At 41.9% G+C, this 17,102-nt stretch overlaps 1 protein-coding gene across 2 annotated transcripts; it reads left to right on the forward strand.

Annotated features, from left to right (window-relative positions):
* The first annotated feature begins 535 nt into the window (after positions 1-535).
* Positions 536-15,279, forward strand: LOC119480431 (protein MLP1 homolog). Of its 2 annotated transcripts, XM_037756629.1 has the most exons (11): positions 536-644; positions 2,736-5,070; positions 5,638-9,849; positions 9,930-10,017; positions 10,476-10,557; positions 10,644-10,752; positions 10,897-11,028; positions 11,574-11,663; positions 11,894-12,037; positions 12,156-12,340; positions 13,204-15,279. In XM_037756629.1, the coding sequence occupies exons 2-11, from the start codon at positions 2,737-2,739 to the stop codon at positions 13,370-13,372; spliced, it is 7,545 nt and encodes a 2,514-aa protein (XP_037612557.1). In that variant the 5' UTR covers positions 536-644; position 2,736; the 3' UTR covers positions 13,373-15,279. The 2 variants fall into 2 exon arrangements, with proteins under 2 accessions (XP_037612557.1, XP_037612556.1); XM_037756628.1 differs by having other exon boundaries at positions 2,736-9,849.
* The last annotated feature ends 1,823 nt before the right edge of the window (positions 15,280-17,102 follow it).

Genomic DNA, 17,102 nt, shown 5'->3' on the forward strand with positions numbered 1-17,102 from the left:
ATTGTTTATACATATATATACATATCTGTTTGTATATATATATACAAACAGATATGTATATATTTATGTATATATATATACATATACATATATATGTATGTATGCATATATATACATATATATGTTTGTGTACATATATATATATAGGGATTATATGTATAATTGTTTTTCTGTGATTTTATTCATGTTTTATGACATTATATATTTAAAAAAAATTAAATATATGTATATATATATACATATATATATATACATATGTCTGTAAGCCTATATAAAATGTGTATTCTATATGTTGGCATGCGATAATATCTGTTATAAAGATATTCTACATATATTTGTTTTGCCTGTATACTGCATATTATTTACTTTTACTATTATTTACACCTATACTAGGTAGAGAAATAATTTATTTGTTTAAATATGGCACATTTACATCACAATCACAACCTGATGTTCATTAGTGTGTATGGTAAATGAATAAAAGTACAACTTTAATCTGGATGTTGAGTCTGGCCTTGGAGGGCTACTGCTGCTTGCTACGTCACATCCGCCGTTTCCCCTCCGGACCGGAAGTACAGTTAATTTTTATTCACAGGAAGGAAAAAAAAAAACAAACAGCTGTTGTTGAGAAAGAAAACATCAAAGTGAGTTTGATTAACGCGAGTGTTGTCTTCATGTTCTCTCAGACACTAGTAGAGTCAGAACCGCTCTCTGTAGTCTCCTCTCGGTCTGTCTGACTGATGTTTCTACCGACTTTAACAGCGAGAGTTGTCTGATGCTAGCTAGTTAGCTCCCTGTTAGCTCCCATCACTGTCTATCACAGCTAGCAGCATTAGCCACCGCTAAGCTAACTGACCATTTATCTGAGAAACTCCTGGTGACAACAATCTCTGAGATAATCAGACAACCAGTGAGATAATGTGTTCAAATGTTGAATAAGTGAGTAAATGTAGATGGTACATTGTGTGACTTGCTAGCTGCTGGTTTTAACTGCGATTTATCACTGTTTATGTTCAATGTTAGCATGTTGTTTGTTAGGGAAAATGATTATAGTTCATACTAGTATAATACTATATGTTGAATTTACTTATTGATTATGGACACAGCTCATTCTTATTAACTCTCAACCTAAAAGAAAACTGCAGGATGCCTTGAAAAACGTGTTAATCCTAGCTAATTTGATTAAATAGTAATTTTTAAGCTTCATCACACTTATTTTACTTTATTTTTGTCATATATTTTTCTTATATTCAATATTCACTTCACTTCTCTCAACTTGGAAGAAAACTGCAGGATGCCTGGAAAAACATGTTAATCCTAGCAAGTAATTTTAGGCTTAAATTGCATCTCTTTCTGGCTTCATCACACTTATTTTACTTTATTTTTTATCATATATTTTTGACAGGATGCCAGCCCCAAAGAGAGGATCATCTCCTCATGATTCAAACTGCGATTGAAAATCGTGTAGAAAATGATTATAGTTCATGCTAATATAATACTAGTGTATTTTTATTATATTCTGTATTCACTTTACCGCTCTCAACCTAAAAGAAAACTACAGGATGCCCGTAAAAACTTGTTAATCCTAGCTAATTTGATTAAATAGTAATTTTAGGCTTAAATTAGATCTCTTCTTGGCTTCATCACACTTATTTTACTTTATTTTTGTCATATATTTTTGACAGGATGCCAGCCCCAAAGAGAGAAAATGTTTATAGCTCTTACTAGTATAATACTAGTGTTGAATTTACTCATTTTTATTATATTCAATATTCACTTCACCACTCTCAACCTGGAAGAAAACTGCAGGATGCCTGGAAAAACATGTTAATCCTAGCAAGTAATTTTAGGCTTAAGTTGCATCTCTTCCTGGCTTCATCACACTTATTTTACTTTATTTTTTATCCTATATTTTTGACAGGATGCCAGCCCCAAAGAGAGAGAATGATAATAGCTCATACTAGTATAATACTAGTGTATTTTTATTATATTCTGTATTCACTTCACCACTCTCAACCTAAAAGAAAACTGCAGGTTTGCCTGGAAAAACCTTTTAATCCTAGCTAATTTGATTAAATAGTAATTTTAGGCTTAAGTTGCATCTCTTCCTGGCTTCATCACACTTATTTTACTTTATTTTTTATCATATATTTTTGACAGGATGCCAGCCCCAAAGAGAGGATCATCTCCTCATGATTCAAACTGCGATTTATCACTGTTTATGTTTAACGTTAGCATGTTGTTTATTAGGAAAATCGTGTAGAAAATGATTATAGTTCATGCTAATATAATACTAGTGTATTTTTATTATATTCTGTATTCACTTTACCACTCTCAACCTAAAAGAAAACTACAGGATGCCTGGAAAAACGTGTTAATCCTAGCTAATTTGATTAAATAGTAATTTTAGGCTTAAATTGGATCTCTTCTTGGCTTCATCACACTTATTTTACTTTATTTTTGTCATATATTTTTGACAGGATGCCAGCCCCAAAGAGAGAAAATGATTATAGCTCTTACTAGTATAATACTAGTGTTGAATTTACTTATTGATTATGTACACAGCTCATTTTTATTATATTCTATATTCACTTCACCACTCTCAACCTGGAAGAAAACTGCAGGATGCCTGGAAAAACATGTTAATCCTAGCAAGTAATCTTAGGCTTAAGTTGCATCTCTTCCTGGCTTCATCACACTTATTTTACTTTATTTTTGTCACATATTTTTGACAGGATGCCAGCCCCAAAGAGAGGATCATCTCCTCATGATTCTCAGCCCAAGATGAGGAAGTTGGATGAGGACGGGGAGGATCTGCCATCCAAAACTGCACCAGCTTCCAACAATAGATCCGTTATAACAGGAAATACACTAGAAAACACAGCAGCCCCTCGGACTAAGAAAAAACTGTGTGCTTCGGCAGAAGGGGGGAATAAACCAGCATCCATACAGAGTTCTCCTCCAAAGGATTCCAGCAAAACCATCTCTGATCCACCTCTCAAAAAAGCCAAGCTCCTGAAAGCCACAAGTGCCTCCTGCGGAGAAGCTCCCTCACCGAAAGCTAACTCCAAAGCTTCCCTGAAGCGAACAGCCTCCACAGAGTCTGAGGATGATTTGAGTAGTGACAGCAGTAAGACTGACCTGTTCAGAGAGAGGGACGATGGCGACAAGGCCCGCTGCGTCAGACAATATTCAAATCGAGTCAAAGCTAAGCGCAAGGTTGAAGAGTCGACGTCCGACCCCCAGGAGACAAGCCAAGGGTCACCATCTGCACCTGAAGACCCTGTTCAGATGGAACACAATTATGGTAGATTTTCAGATTCAGTTATAGAAAAGGAGAGACAACAATCTGTCACTGAACAAGAGAGGCAAGAAGTGTCAGTTAATGCAACACAAGCAGAGTCAAAGGAAGCTCTAGACTCTGTAAGAGGGAGTGCAAAAGCTAGCATTGAATCTGAGTGTGCAGCTGATGGAAGTAAACACGAGGAATTTAAAAATGTAGAAAAACTCACAGATAATGACGCACTAGTATCATGTAGAGAAATATTAGACTCTGTCACTGCAGGGTCGCCTTGTATCACATCTGGGGCTGGGGGAAATGAAAAGACGGACTTTGCCATTAAAAGCCAAAAGGATGTAGATACTGAAACAATTGTGACATCAGTGGAAACACTATATTCTTGTACTGAAGTGGCAAATCCAGCCTGGGAAGGTGATGAATGGACAGCTTGTAGAAGTGAGACAGACGTGAGCAGTGAAACTGCAACAAAGGAGACCACAGAGTCTGTTTCTGAGGAGGTAAAGCTGGATGTAAAATGTGAAAGTAAGGAAGGAGAGCAGGAAGTGATTGAAGCAGCAAGTGTCTCTGCACACCACAGTGATGTAGAAGATAAGGCATCGTCAAACGAAACAAACTCTGCACCAGAAGAGATCATGGTAGCAGTAAGTAGTAATCCAGAGAGTCAGACGGAGGAAAATCTAGCAACAGAGTCTGCTGGCAATCCAGAGACTCAAACAGACCTCAGTGTGAAAATTCAAGTTACTTTCAAAGAGGAATCAAAATCTGAGGATCGAGTGAGCCATGAAGTGCCAGATACAATTACCAACTCGTGTGATGGTGTGAACAAACTAGTCAGAAAGTCTGAAGAAAAGCTTGGAGAAAGTGAAAGGAGAGGAGGCGACTTCCTGTCGAGTCAGCCTGTTGCCAGTCCTGGATCTTTTGCTGAGCTACAACTGAGCCAAGAGGTGATCGACAAGACAAGTGACAGCTGTACTGAGATACTGACGCCAGATTGTGAGTCTGTTCCTGAGCAAAATCGAAGCGAGGCGCTCCCCGATGGTGTCACAGTCTCAGAGGGTCAGATAGACGTGGACATGCAGACTAAAATAACATCAGAGCAGAGGTCTGACTTGGCACCTAAAGAGGATAAACACAAAGCAAAAGACCACACTACAGAAATACCTGAAGTCAAAGAAAATGCAAAGACAAGTAAAGAAAAAGAGATGGACTTTGAATGTGCCACTGCAACACCAGAACAGGAGATCTCTAATCAAGCGGCTACAGTGGAAGAACAAAGCCAAAAGAGCCAAGAAGTCAGTGAACGTGCCACAGACACATCTACAGGATTTAATAAGGATCATGTGTTAAATTCTAAAATAATGGATAATGAAGATGAGAAGTTTGAACGTACTAGTAATGGACCTGAGAGACAGACTACAACGGTATCTGAGATTTCTAATCCTGCATCTACAATGGAGGTACAAAGCCAGGAGAGGCCAGGAGACAGTGAATGCACCACGGACATGTCTGCTAAAGCGCAGAAACATCCTGTTGCAAATTGTCATAGCGACAAAGATGAAGGCAGCGTTGATGCTGAGAATCAAATAGAAGTGACTACGACAACATCAGAGGAGATTTCTAACGTTGCACCTACAGTGGAAATACAAAGCCAGGAGGTCAGTGAACCTACCATGGACATATCTGCTGAACTTCATGAGGAAGAAAAAAAGGTAAACTGTGAATCTGTGACTGTACCAGAAAAGGAAATGCAGACTACATCGACATCAAAGGTTTCAAATTCAGCCGCTCCAGTGGGAATACGGAAAAGCCAAATAGAAGTGGACCTGCAGACTACAACAGCATCAGAGGAGATGTCTAACACAGCACCTACAGTGGAAATACAAAAACAGGAAAATCAAAATGAAGTGAATATGGAAATTTCTAACATTGCACCTACAGTGGAAATACAAAGAAAGGAAGTCAGTGAACCTACCACAAACATATCTACTGTACTTCACGAGGAAGAAAACAAGGTGGTGTTTAAATATGTGTCTGTACCAGAGAGTGAAATGGAAATGCAGACTACATCCACATCAGAGGTTTCAAATCCAGCCGCTTCAGTGGAAATACAGAAAAGCCAAACAGAAGTGGATATGCAGACTACAACAGTATTGGAGGAGATGTCTAACACAGCACCTACAGTAGAAACACAGGCCCAGAGGAGCCAAGAAGTCAGTGAACCTACCACAGATGTATCTACTGAACTTCATGAGGAAGAAAACAAGGTGATCTTTGAACCTGTGGCTCTACCAGAGAGTCAAATCCAAGTGGACATGCAGGCTACATCTTCATCAGAGGTTTCAAATCCAGCCGCTTCAGTGGAAATACAGAAAAGCCAAATAGAAGTGTACATGCAGACTACAACAGCATCAGAGGAGATATCTAACATGGCACCTTCAGTGGAAACACAGGCCCAGAGGAGCCAAGAAGTCATTGAACTGGCAACAGACATAACTAGTGAACTTCATGAGGAAGAAAACAAGGTAAACTTTGAATCTGTGACCGTACCAGAAATGGAAATGCAGACTACATCGACATCAGAGGTTTCAAATCCAGCTTCAGCGGAAATACAGACAAGCCAAATAGAAGTGGACATGCAGACTACAAAGACATCAGAGGAGATATCTAACACAGCACCTACAGTGGAAACACAAAGTCCATATGAAGTGACCGCAGCGACATCAGTGGAGATTTCTAACATGGCACCTGCAGTAGAAACACAGGCCCAGAGGAGCCAAGACGTCATTGAACCTGCAACATACATATCTGAGAAAGCTCAAGAAGGTCCAATGATTCAGACTCCTGAGAGTGATGGAAATGAAAACAAGGTTATCACAGAATACGTCAGTGCAACTGGGAATCAAAGAGAAATGGATTTGCAGACACCAGAAGAGACTTCTGATCCAAGAACTACAGTAGAAACACAAAACCAGAGAGGTCAGGAGGTCAGTGAACTCACCACAGATGTTGCAATGCTAAAAGATGTTATTGTTGCCAATACTGAGAGTGAAGAAAAGGTTATCGCAGAACATGCGGATGCTACTGAGAGTCAAATAGAAATGGATGCGCAAACAACAGCGACACCAGAGGAGATTTCTAATCCACCACCTGCAGTGGAAATACAAAGCCGGGGGAGCCGGGAGGTCAGTGAACTCAACACAGGTGTTCAGTGTCAGCGTAAAGAAAATGAAGACAAGGTTACTGCTGAATGTGTTGATGTTCCGGAGGTTCACATAAATATGGAAACTACTACAACACCAGAGGATATTTCTAATGCAGCAGAGCAGAAAAACCAAGTGATGGCGGACGTCGATGAACCCGCTATGGCCTTATCAAATGAAACTCACAAACCTCTTCCTGTGGCTGAACGTAAGGATAATGCAAACATGCAGACGGAGCATAGTGCTGAGGATATCCAGGGGGATATGGATGTAATAAGTGGATCAATAGGAAGGGTAGATTCTGCTTTCGAAGAGGAAACAGGGAGGCAAGTGACTAATGAGGTCAAAGAAGAGGCTGCAATCATTTCCTCTGATAAGGCTGTCAATAATATTGAAGGACACGGAGAGGGAACTGGAAGCAATGAAGTAATAGTTTTTGTTTGTGACCAACCGGATGATGTTGCAATTCAGGCATCAGAAGAGAAGATTAAGACGGTTGAGATTCATGAAAACCAGATAGTGTATGAGCCCATTAGCAGCCCGGAGAGTAATGATGGTAGAGAGTTTCCTACAGTGTCAGAGAACCACGATGGCATGTCTTTACTGGACATACAGGACACGCAGCACATGGAAGGAGATTCATCCACTAATGAAGAAAACAGCCGTAACCAACAACTGGAAAATGCTGCGCCACAGATTTGTGCCTCAGACAGCCGAGAAGTTGAAATGGAAGTGCCAGAAAGTTGCGTCCCTGCACAGTCGGAGCAGAGTAACATGAACGTGGATGTGAAACAAGTCGCGGTGATCAGCTCTAGCGATGACATCAGCGCGCCAGATGGCCAGTCAGAGGATGCACCAGAAAGTAGTGAAAGGAACGGGTATCCAGACTGCGCTACAGAGTTCCCAGAACAGGTGCAGGAGGACGCTGGACTTCAGGAGGACGCAGATGTCACGGTGACGACGACTACGGCCACCACTGAAGTTGAAATACCAGATAGCACATCTGAGGAGTTTGTGATCTTAGAGCCGGTCCCAGGGGGTGAAATTCACTTTGATATTGTCACTCAAGCAGCAACCGAGTCGGGTTTGTCGGCCTCGCTTTCAGACCAGGTGGATCCAGACAGTGCTTTGGAAGGCGACGTGGAAAATGAAAATGGTTCCCAACAAATCGAAGTGCAGCAATGTCAAACAACCGATGAGATCAAAGAGACGAATTCAAGTGAGGTTTTAGATCACGGGACCGGGATTGGGACAGAAATCTCAACTGAGGAAGGTGTTGAAGGTATTCAAAATTCTGACCACGTGATGGACGTTAATACCTCAGAGACTGAGATGGCAAACTCTCACGCTCAAGTCACCAATGAAGACTGCAACGCACTGGTGATAGAGAATGCTGAGGCTAATTTGGACCTGCAAGAAGTGCAGATTCTGGGGGATATAGAGATCGGCCGTGAGATCGTAGTAGCAGAGGAAGATAACGATGACGATAGTGATATTACAATAATAGAAAAACCCCAGGAAACACCAGAGGCAGCCCCTCCGAGTCCGAAAAAGTCTGAGAAAACAGTTAAAGAGAAAACTAAAGACGACAGCTTGAAGCAAAACCGCACAGCTGAAAAGGGTGGAGGTGATAAAAAGGGACAGGAGGCAGAAAAACCCAAGAAACAAGAGATGAACACACAGGCCAGAACCAAAGCCCGTCTGGCAGCTCTGGCTGAGCAAAAGGCTGCAGCGGCTAAGAGAACGGCAAACAGACAGCAGCTGAACCTCTTAGCTTTGTGTCACGAGATTGCAGAAGACATCGCTACGGACAGCATGCTGCTGAAGAGGATAGAAGAAGAAAAACAAGCAGCAGCGGTGGTGGCGGCGGCAGCAGCAGCAGCAGCAGCAGCAGCCAAGAGTGAAGCCAGCAAGAAGGAAAGTCCACCTGTTAACACGCAGGAGGCAGACGCTGTTACTGTCACGACTCCTGCTGGACCAGAAGGCAGCTCTGCTTCGGTGACCCCCGCTGTGGAGGCACCCACAGCCAAGCCCTCCACAGCGGATTCAGCCAATGCTAAGCCCGCTGTAGAGCCTCCAAAGAGGCGTTTCTTCGTCACACAGATCACAGTGCCGCTAAAAGCCCACGAGAAAAAGAAGCTGACTAGATATCAAAGACTCAGACAGGTTGAGCTGCAGAGAGAGAAAATGTCTTGGGCGCGTGTGAAAAAACTTAAATCTGACCAAGCAAATCAGATGTTTTCAGACATGGACTGGGATGTGTCTCCATTCTCAGTGAGTCCTGTGACCACAGCTCCTCCACCCGCAGCAAGTCCGGCGAAAACGCCTCTCCCGAGTCCTGCCTCGACCAGCACCACCCAGGCAGAAACCCCCAAGGTTGACACACCCAAGGCTGAACCCAGTAAGACTGAAAGAGAAACCTCCAAAATTGAACCCACTAAATCTGAACCTGACAAAGAGACAGAAGCCTCCAAAACTGGGACTCCTAACGCTGGAACACGTAAATCCACGAGGCAAAGTAAGCCTATAATTCCTAAAGAGACCCCCACTCCGGGTCCCGCCCCAAAAGTGACCAGATCCGCAGCCAAGAGGACCCTCCCAGCAATACCCCCGCCCATGCCCAACGGACTCAACGCTCCAAAACCGAAGCCTGTTGAGTACAAGCCGTACAGACCGAGGCCCAAGTATTCCTTTGATGACTTTGAGCTAGATGACGACCCAGTACCAGCAGCTCCAATAAGGCCCGGTCCTCAGGCGAGGCCTGCACAGCCGAGGCCCGCACAGGCAAGGCCCGCACAGCCGAGGCCCGCACAGCCGACACGACCTAATCAGTCAAACCCCGCCGCCGCTCAATCTAAACCCACAGTTCAGTCAAGACCCACAGTTTCATCACATCCGGCCAACCAGGCACAACTCAAAGCTCAGACCACACCTGCTAGACAGATCTCAGGTCAGTCAAAGCCCACTGTAGCAGCTACGGCTCAGTCGAAACCTGCCGCTTCCACCGCTCCACAGTTAAAGCCCGCCATTCCAACAACACGGCAGCCACAGGCCGCAACTTCTTCAAAACATGTTCCTCCAGTTAGAACTCAATTAAAGTCTCCTGTATTGACGACGCCTCAGTCAAAAGCTGCTTCAGCTCCGGGTCAGTCCAAGTCTGCTGCTACTGCTGCTGCTTCACCCCAGTTAAAGCCTGCTGTTAGTGGAAGTTCAGCTCAGCTCCAGCAGTCAGCAGCGCTTCAGACTGCTGGTTCATCCACATCTGAGACGAAGCCTGCTGCTCCTCAGGCCGATTCACTGCCTCACAAAACCCCAAATCCACCGTCATCACAAGATGGCAAATGCAAGGTAACTCAAAACAAAATTCTGCCATAATGTGTGTCATTTTTGAATAAATGTTACTCATCCACTGTCTCTTTCTTGCGTAGGATACAGCTCATCCCACCTCTTCCCTTCCCTCTGAAGACAACTCAAAAGTGTCTGACGACACACTGAAGTGTGAAGAAAAGCCTGCAGGTGTGCTTTTATTTGCTGTTGGCATGATTTATTTAAATAGGGCTGCAACTAACAATTATCATCTCATTGATTAGTTGTTTGGTCTATAAAAAGGCAGAAAATGGAGAAAAATGACGATCAGTGTTTCCCAAAGCCCAAGATGACGTCCTCAAATGTCTTGTTTTGTCCACAACTCAAAGATATTCAATATATTAAAATGTCTGTCGTCACATTACTAAATACAGGACTGATTCTGTCTTCAGGATATCTTTTAGTGAGCAATTATTCTTATTTGTAGCCTTAAGTATTTGATATTATTTGTAAAGCTATCACAGGATTATGAAATCTGGGTGAAAAACATCCTACTATTATGATATTAATTATCAAGAAGACGGTTGAATTGATATTGTGTCACAGTTGTGTTAACAAAGAGCTGAAAGAGATGAGTTGGTGTTTAAGGATATTTTCTTTTCTTACAGTCGCTGACGTTGATCCTCCTCCTCCGGAGCACAAGACAGAACCAGTCGACACAACCAAGAAGACGTCGGACGGACCTCAAGAGTAAGAAGCATCTCTCAAGTAATTTGACATGTTTTTCCTCGAAGCAGCAGGAATCTGAAGTAATGTGATGTGTGTTTGTATCACAGCAGAGCAGCGGAGCCGCAGGATGGCAGGACTCCTCTTTCTGATGCTTGTCTGCAGAAAGAAGTCAAGAAACTAAAGGAGGCCGACAAAGACAGCACCCAAACCATTATTGTGAGCATCTGTCTGTTATTATTATACAGTGTGTGTAGCAAGTAAACAGGTAGAGGCCTTGTGGGCTATTCCACATCACCAAGGAAGGTCTTGTATATATTAGCAGGATGTATTTGGATGTAATGTGTTTTCTTTTTCTCATAGGACGCAGGACAGAAGCATTTTGGAGCCGTGGCCTGCAGCGTGTGTGGGATGCTCTACTCTGCTGCCAACCCTGAAGATGAATCTCAACATTTACTCTTCCACAACCAGTTCATCAGCGCTGTCAAATACGTGGTGAGAGGAAGTTTCCTTAAATAAGATTACACATCTCATTTGTCCTGCTTACTGTCTCACAACATTAACTCATCAGGGCGATACACAGATGCATCCATGCACAGTGTTTATTCTAGAAATACACTGAGTTAGAGGGTAATCCGAACCAATTTCAGGGAACAACCGTACGTACTGTATGTGACATATACTGCAGGTGTTAGTGTGAGTGAGATGCCTCCTCAATATTGTCTATGCAACACATTTTCTTACACATTAGTTCTGACTCTCAACACCATTAAAGTCAACAGAACTTCGTGCGATCGCATCCAGAGTGTATAAAATGTTACTCTTGCTGACTTTTATGATGATAAAAAGAGCCACTCGGTATTCTGATAACCGATTATCTTAATGTTCAATACACTTTACAGTCCGTCAGTCAATTTCTGTCATTTTATTTCAGCAATACTTTATTCATCCCCAGGGGGAAATGAAGAACATGAATGCCTCATGAGGTCAATAAAGATTGTTTCTCTTAAAATTCACTCTTTTTTTTCTTATTTTTTCAGGGATGGAAGAAAGAGAGGATACTGGCAGAGTATCCTGACGGCAAGATCATTCTTGTCCTGCCAGATGATCCCAAATATGCTCTGAAGAAGGTACAGTATGTTAACAGGGACTAACCTTAACGTTGCTGGGTATCAGTGGTGAGGTCAGCCCTGCTAAAGCAATTCAAATTTATTTAGTTTTGGAAGTGGAAATAGAAATGAAAGCTGACAGATACAAGGCTGTTGTTTTTCTTCCTAATATGCAGTATTCTTTAGAGCCTCTTTCAGCTCAAACACCAGCACATTATTTCTTAACCACAAAGTAACTGTTTGTTTGTCAGGTGGAGGAGATCAGGGAGATGGTGGACAACGACCTCGGCTTCCAGCAGGTGGAGACCAAGTGTCCCTCTCAGACCAAGACCTTCCTCTTCATCTCCAATGATAGGAAAGTGGGAGGATGCCTTATAGCAGAGCACATACAAGAGGTAAGAGCCTGCAAGGAAATGTGTCATCAGCACATGTTTGATGTACGTGTATTATATGAAAACAAATCTAGTGATAACCGACTACTTAAAGTATACTGAGCCTTGTGAATGCTCGCAGGGATACCGGGTAATCGAGGAGCCAGAACCGGAGGGTTCAGAGGGAGAGAAGGTGATGTTTGAACGTCAGAGAGCCTGGTGCTGCTCCACGACGGCGGAGCCGGCGATCTGTGGCATCAGCCGCATCTGGGTGGTCAACATGATGAGACGCCAGGGCATCGCATCGCGCATGCTCGAGTGCCTCAGGTCAGTGCGTCTTCAAAACCACAGAGATCTGATGTTGTTGATGATGAGGGCTGTCATGATATCAGATGTTCATTATACAATCACCATGTTCAAAATAATTCACCATAATGGTAGTAATGTGATGTCTATAGAAAATAATGCTACCAGTCAAATTCATCTTTAACTTTGTTTGTTGTGTGTTTTAGCTCTTTTTTGACAAATTAATTAAGGCCATTACACACCGGTGGCAGGGTTTTTTTGTGCGATTAATTTGCATGTCAGTATATTTTTTTGAACTGTTATTTTTGTCATGAGTACTTTCACACAGAACGTGAATATAACACAGCGAAAAAGCGACTTTTCTGAGCTTTCACACTGTGAATAAAGGCATCAACCAATCACGTTGTACGGAACCGGGCCCATATTTATGAAACAACAACACGGAGACTTCGTAGTCCGAACCAGGACGGCAAACTTCATTACTCTTTTCAACCTTGACGAAGGCAGCGCAGACCAGATACACTCCTTTCGTTCTTACTTTTCACAATAAAAGCCCTAGACATATATAATTTGCATGCGAGTATTTCGCATTTTCGTGATGTTTATTCGTCACATCCCCGGTGTGTAAAGGGCTTTACACTCAAATGACGAGTGTAGGGAGGTGGAGAGAGATTCTCTAACATAACTGTACAAAGCAAGATTTAAGAGACTATTATGTATTACTTACATAATATTATCATATGTGTATTATTAACAAGATATCAATATTTAATTTTTTAGATATCACGGTTATCATCAATACCGGTATATTGTGACACCTCTTATTTGAAGTTATAACACCTCAAAACAAATTGACTTTTTATTTTTGTTTTTTTCTTGCGCAGGAACGACTTCATATTCGGTTCGTACCTGAGCAAAGACGAGATCGCTTTCTCCGACCCCACACCTGATGGAAAACTCTTCGCCACGCATTATTTTGGCACATCCCAGTTTTTGGTTTATAACTTTGTGAGTGGAACTCGTTCGGCCCCGCCCAACACTGACGCAGTATGACAGTCTCCAGGAACGGTAACGATGGATTTGACTGAGACGCCCGCTGGCCAACGGGAGGCGCCATCACTGAACGGTGTCTGATGCAGAATCTGTATTTGCAACAATTTAAAAAAACAAACTGTAAATTACTCCTTGAAGAGGACACACATTGGTTTAAATCTCAGGATGAAAACAACAAGGTGTTGTTGAAAAATTTTATTAATTCGCCCTTTAATCCTTCCCCGAATTGTATTTTGGAAGAAAAATAATATTTTCTTTATACATTTTTAAGTAAACAATTGGTTTTGTTAGAAGTATAGAGTTTACATGCATGACCTGACAGCAATAGGAAACATTTCATTGACTTTGTTTTAATTCCTGAGAAGCATAAGGTCGCATTGAATAAAATGGTAAATCAGGGCGCTTTCACAAGTCAAAGTCTGTTTGGCTGGTCCGAATCAGAGGGAAAACCTATATTTTGGTTGGATTTCTATTCAGTCTGGTTCAGTTTCACAATGCACAAATTAAGCAGACCACATTAAAGAAAATAATTTGCTGAGGGGCGAGTTTATCTTTTTTTGAGCTGCCACTTTTATGCGGGGAATCACAGATATTGCTGTCAAAGTTTTTTAACTTTGACTCGGCACTGATCTACTGTATGCACAAATTCCTTCTCGAATGACTTGATGATCATCACTCTTTGTATGGACTTTATTTAACATATTCTGTATGTTCTCTTTGGCCCAGATGTCAAGCAAGCATCTGACTTCCGCAGAAGTCTAGGTCAGTCCTTTCCCACTCATGTTAACCTGTCGTTTACCTGTGTCCATCTCAACAAATGGCCGCACATGCAGCCTATGTTTTGGTTCGCAAGCGCTCTCGGACTGTTTCCAAGCATTGTTTTTGTCCGCACCAGAGTACGATTACTGCGTCCACAACCACCCAAACGAACCGCACCAGAGTTTGATTAAAAACAGACTAAATGTTGGCTTGTGAAAGCGCCCTTAGAGTTTTGTCCTCATTCTGTTTTGACATTTTTACTCACATGACATAGTAAACTATATGTACATTGAGGGATTTTTCATGTTCATCTCCTAACAGTGGAAAGTGATGCTGCCGTTGTCTCAAGTTGTGCTCTAAGCATCAGCGATAACGCTTAAAGGGCGGTTAAAGTTTTCGTTTTTTTTCCACATCAGTCCCCCCCTAATTTCACTGTCATGTTTTATTCTAACATTTCAAACTGATCATCCAAACCAAGGGATTTTAATCAGAGAGTCTCATTTCAACAATCTGCTTGAAGAGATGTGGGTGAGAAATGTAGCTTGGGCATTACTTGTGTGCTCTTCTTAGATCACCTTGCCTGAAACGTTTCCGAGCTGAGCCATATACTGGACACCATTTTGCAGGGCATTGTAGCCTAAACTGTATGAGTGATGTCTTATAATTTCACCGAGGCTGTCTATTGCTTTGTTTGTGCCTGAATGAATAATGTGTGACTTAAGATTTTTTTGTTTTTCTTAGCCATAAATTATGGCTTTTTTATTGAGTTAGTGTAGAGTATCATCCTTCTATTCCTTAGTAACAACAAATTAAAATGTATATCAAATTATCATGTAGAGTTATGCATATTATAACATGTATAATGGATGAGCAAGGCCTTAAGGCTCCGGTGTTAAATGGTATTCAAGCGATGGTCATCCAGGTTCAGCAAACAGGATTATTTGCTCAAGTGATCAACAACACAAGTGGCTGAGATGAACCTCTCTCAACACAGATTTACAGTATCATTGTAATCCATCCCTTATTTTCTTCTTCCTTCTTGTTAAAGCGGTTGATTTAGAAAGATGTGTCGTGTAAGAAAATTAAATTTGATTTATACGAAGCTGTTATGTAAATATTTATTTAAATAATAAACGATTTAAAACATTTTTCGCTTGCTTTTTCTTCTTGGAAGAAACAACAGGTGAGTTATCTCTATGCTTTTTACATACATTTACTACTGACCCCTTAACTCCTTTGGTTGTATTGGTCACTCATGCCATCTAGTGGACGTTGCTGTTGTAAACATTAGTGTCGGTGACATTTCAAAGATTCTACTATGCATTATTTTGATGTAAAAACATTCATTATCTCCAGAATGTATGTTTGTGTGAATTGTCTGGCTGTCATGTTGTCTCTTTGTATATGCAGACGTAAACACTCCCGTCTTGGTGCATTCCTCGACGCTCCTGTCACAACACGGGCCAGCTCGATGGCAACTTCTGAGAAACAAAACAACCCAAGAACAACACGGATACTTCCTCAGGCAGAGAGTTGAGAAAACAGCTCCCGCTGATCAGCAGGAGAAAACAGCCTGAGCTTCCTAAGGTATCTTTAACAACAACGGTCACCTTGGCATGTTGACTTTCACTGACACTAAGATCATCACAAGCATCTATGTTTAAACCAAACCAGAATCCATTGAGATTTAACTGCATTTAGTCTAGAAAAAAGGTCACAAAATAAAAGACAAAACCCAAACATTTGTAAATACACACTTTAATTCTCACACATCAATTTAAAGAGACAAAATTGTCACAGCTGCCACATTGAAACCATCCTAATTATAAAGATCAGGTTATCGTAAATATGTATTACGCTATGATTACTTGGTAAAAATCTGTAATGTCTTATTTACACTTTAGACATCCAATATACAAAAGCATCAGACTGACATCTTCTACAATTCACACATAACCTGTGTCGTACCCAGCTGCTTTTTTTAGCATGATTTTGACCTGAACTTCATCCCTTCGTACCTGAGCTGTGACCACAAACTAACACTGGTCATTCAGTGCAGCGGGGATTGGCCTTGTTGCCTGACATCTGCTGTGGGGACTTGATCTGTTTTAAGAGTTTTAAAACAAGATTACAGTAATGCTCTGGTTACTTGATCTGTTGACAGGCAACCTATAAGAGGAAAAGAGCTGCTCTGGGAGTGTGTGGCAAATACACTTGTTAGGAAACAACATCCACTACTTTTACATTAAAGGAACAGTGTGTAACATTTCAGCGGATCTATTAGCAGAAATGCAGTATTAGTACTAGTGTATAATCACCTGAAACTAAGAATCGTTGTGTTTTCGTTAGCTTAGAATGAGCCCTTCATATCTACATATTCATATCTTCACGGAGTCCGTCATGTTTCTACAGTAGCCCATAACGGACAAAGCAAACACTGGCTGTAGCAAGAGCCTTTCGCATTCTTACGTCACCTGAAAGCCACACTAGTTCTCCGAAACACTTGTGAAACTGTGGTAACGTGAGCCACACCAGAGCAGTGGCGAAGTGCGGCCTGCGGTGAGCTGTTATACAATGTCTATGAAAAGCTGCCGTGGATGCTCCCGAGCTCAGCAAGCTGCCACCATTTGGTTCTACGGCTGAAATAAAAGTTGGGATAAGGTTAACTTTTAGCAGCAAAGTGCGGCCAGGGAATACCCGCAGCCAATCAGTAAACGGATCCTGTGACTCCTGTAACATGTTGACCTATATTACAAAGAATTTCTTACCGCCTGAAACACATGAATACGTCTTCCGGCCGCAGAAAAATGTAGTTATTGAGGCTTTGCCGCGCTTCGCCGCGCTTCGCCGCGCTTCGCCGCGCTTCGCCGCTTCCTTGTGTGAATTCGGCATTATGTTAAAGATGGCTTCTGAGCGAGGCGAACGGCGTTACCACGGTTTTGCACTGAGCAGCTCACGTTACCGCAGTCTT

This window comes from Sebastes umbrosus, chromosome 21 (assembly GCF_015220745.1).
Source record: "Sebastes umbrosus isolate fSebUmb1 chromosome 21, fSebUmb1.pri, whole genome shotgun sequence".
In the NCBI taxonomy this organism is placed as follows: Eukaryota; Metazoa; Chordata; class Actinopteri; order Perciformes; family Sebastidae; genus Sebastes; species Sebastes umbrosus.

Excerpts from the sequence above, each read along its gene's own strand:
- LOC119480431 (XM_037756628.1), top strand. The coding sequence starts at position 2,737 with ATGCCAGCCCCAAAGAGAGGATCATCTCCTCATGATTCTCAGCCCAAG. Across the intron at positions 10,018-10,475 it reads GTGTGAAGAAAAGCCTGCAG|TCGCTGACGTTGATCCTCCT; the intron begins GTGTGCTTTTAT and ends CTTTTCTTACAG. Across the intron at positions 12,038-12,155 it reads TAGCAGAGCACATACAAGAG|GGATACCGGGTAATCGAGGA; the intron begins GTAAGAGCCTGC and ends GAATGCTCGCAG.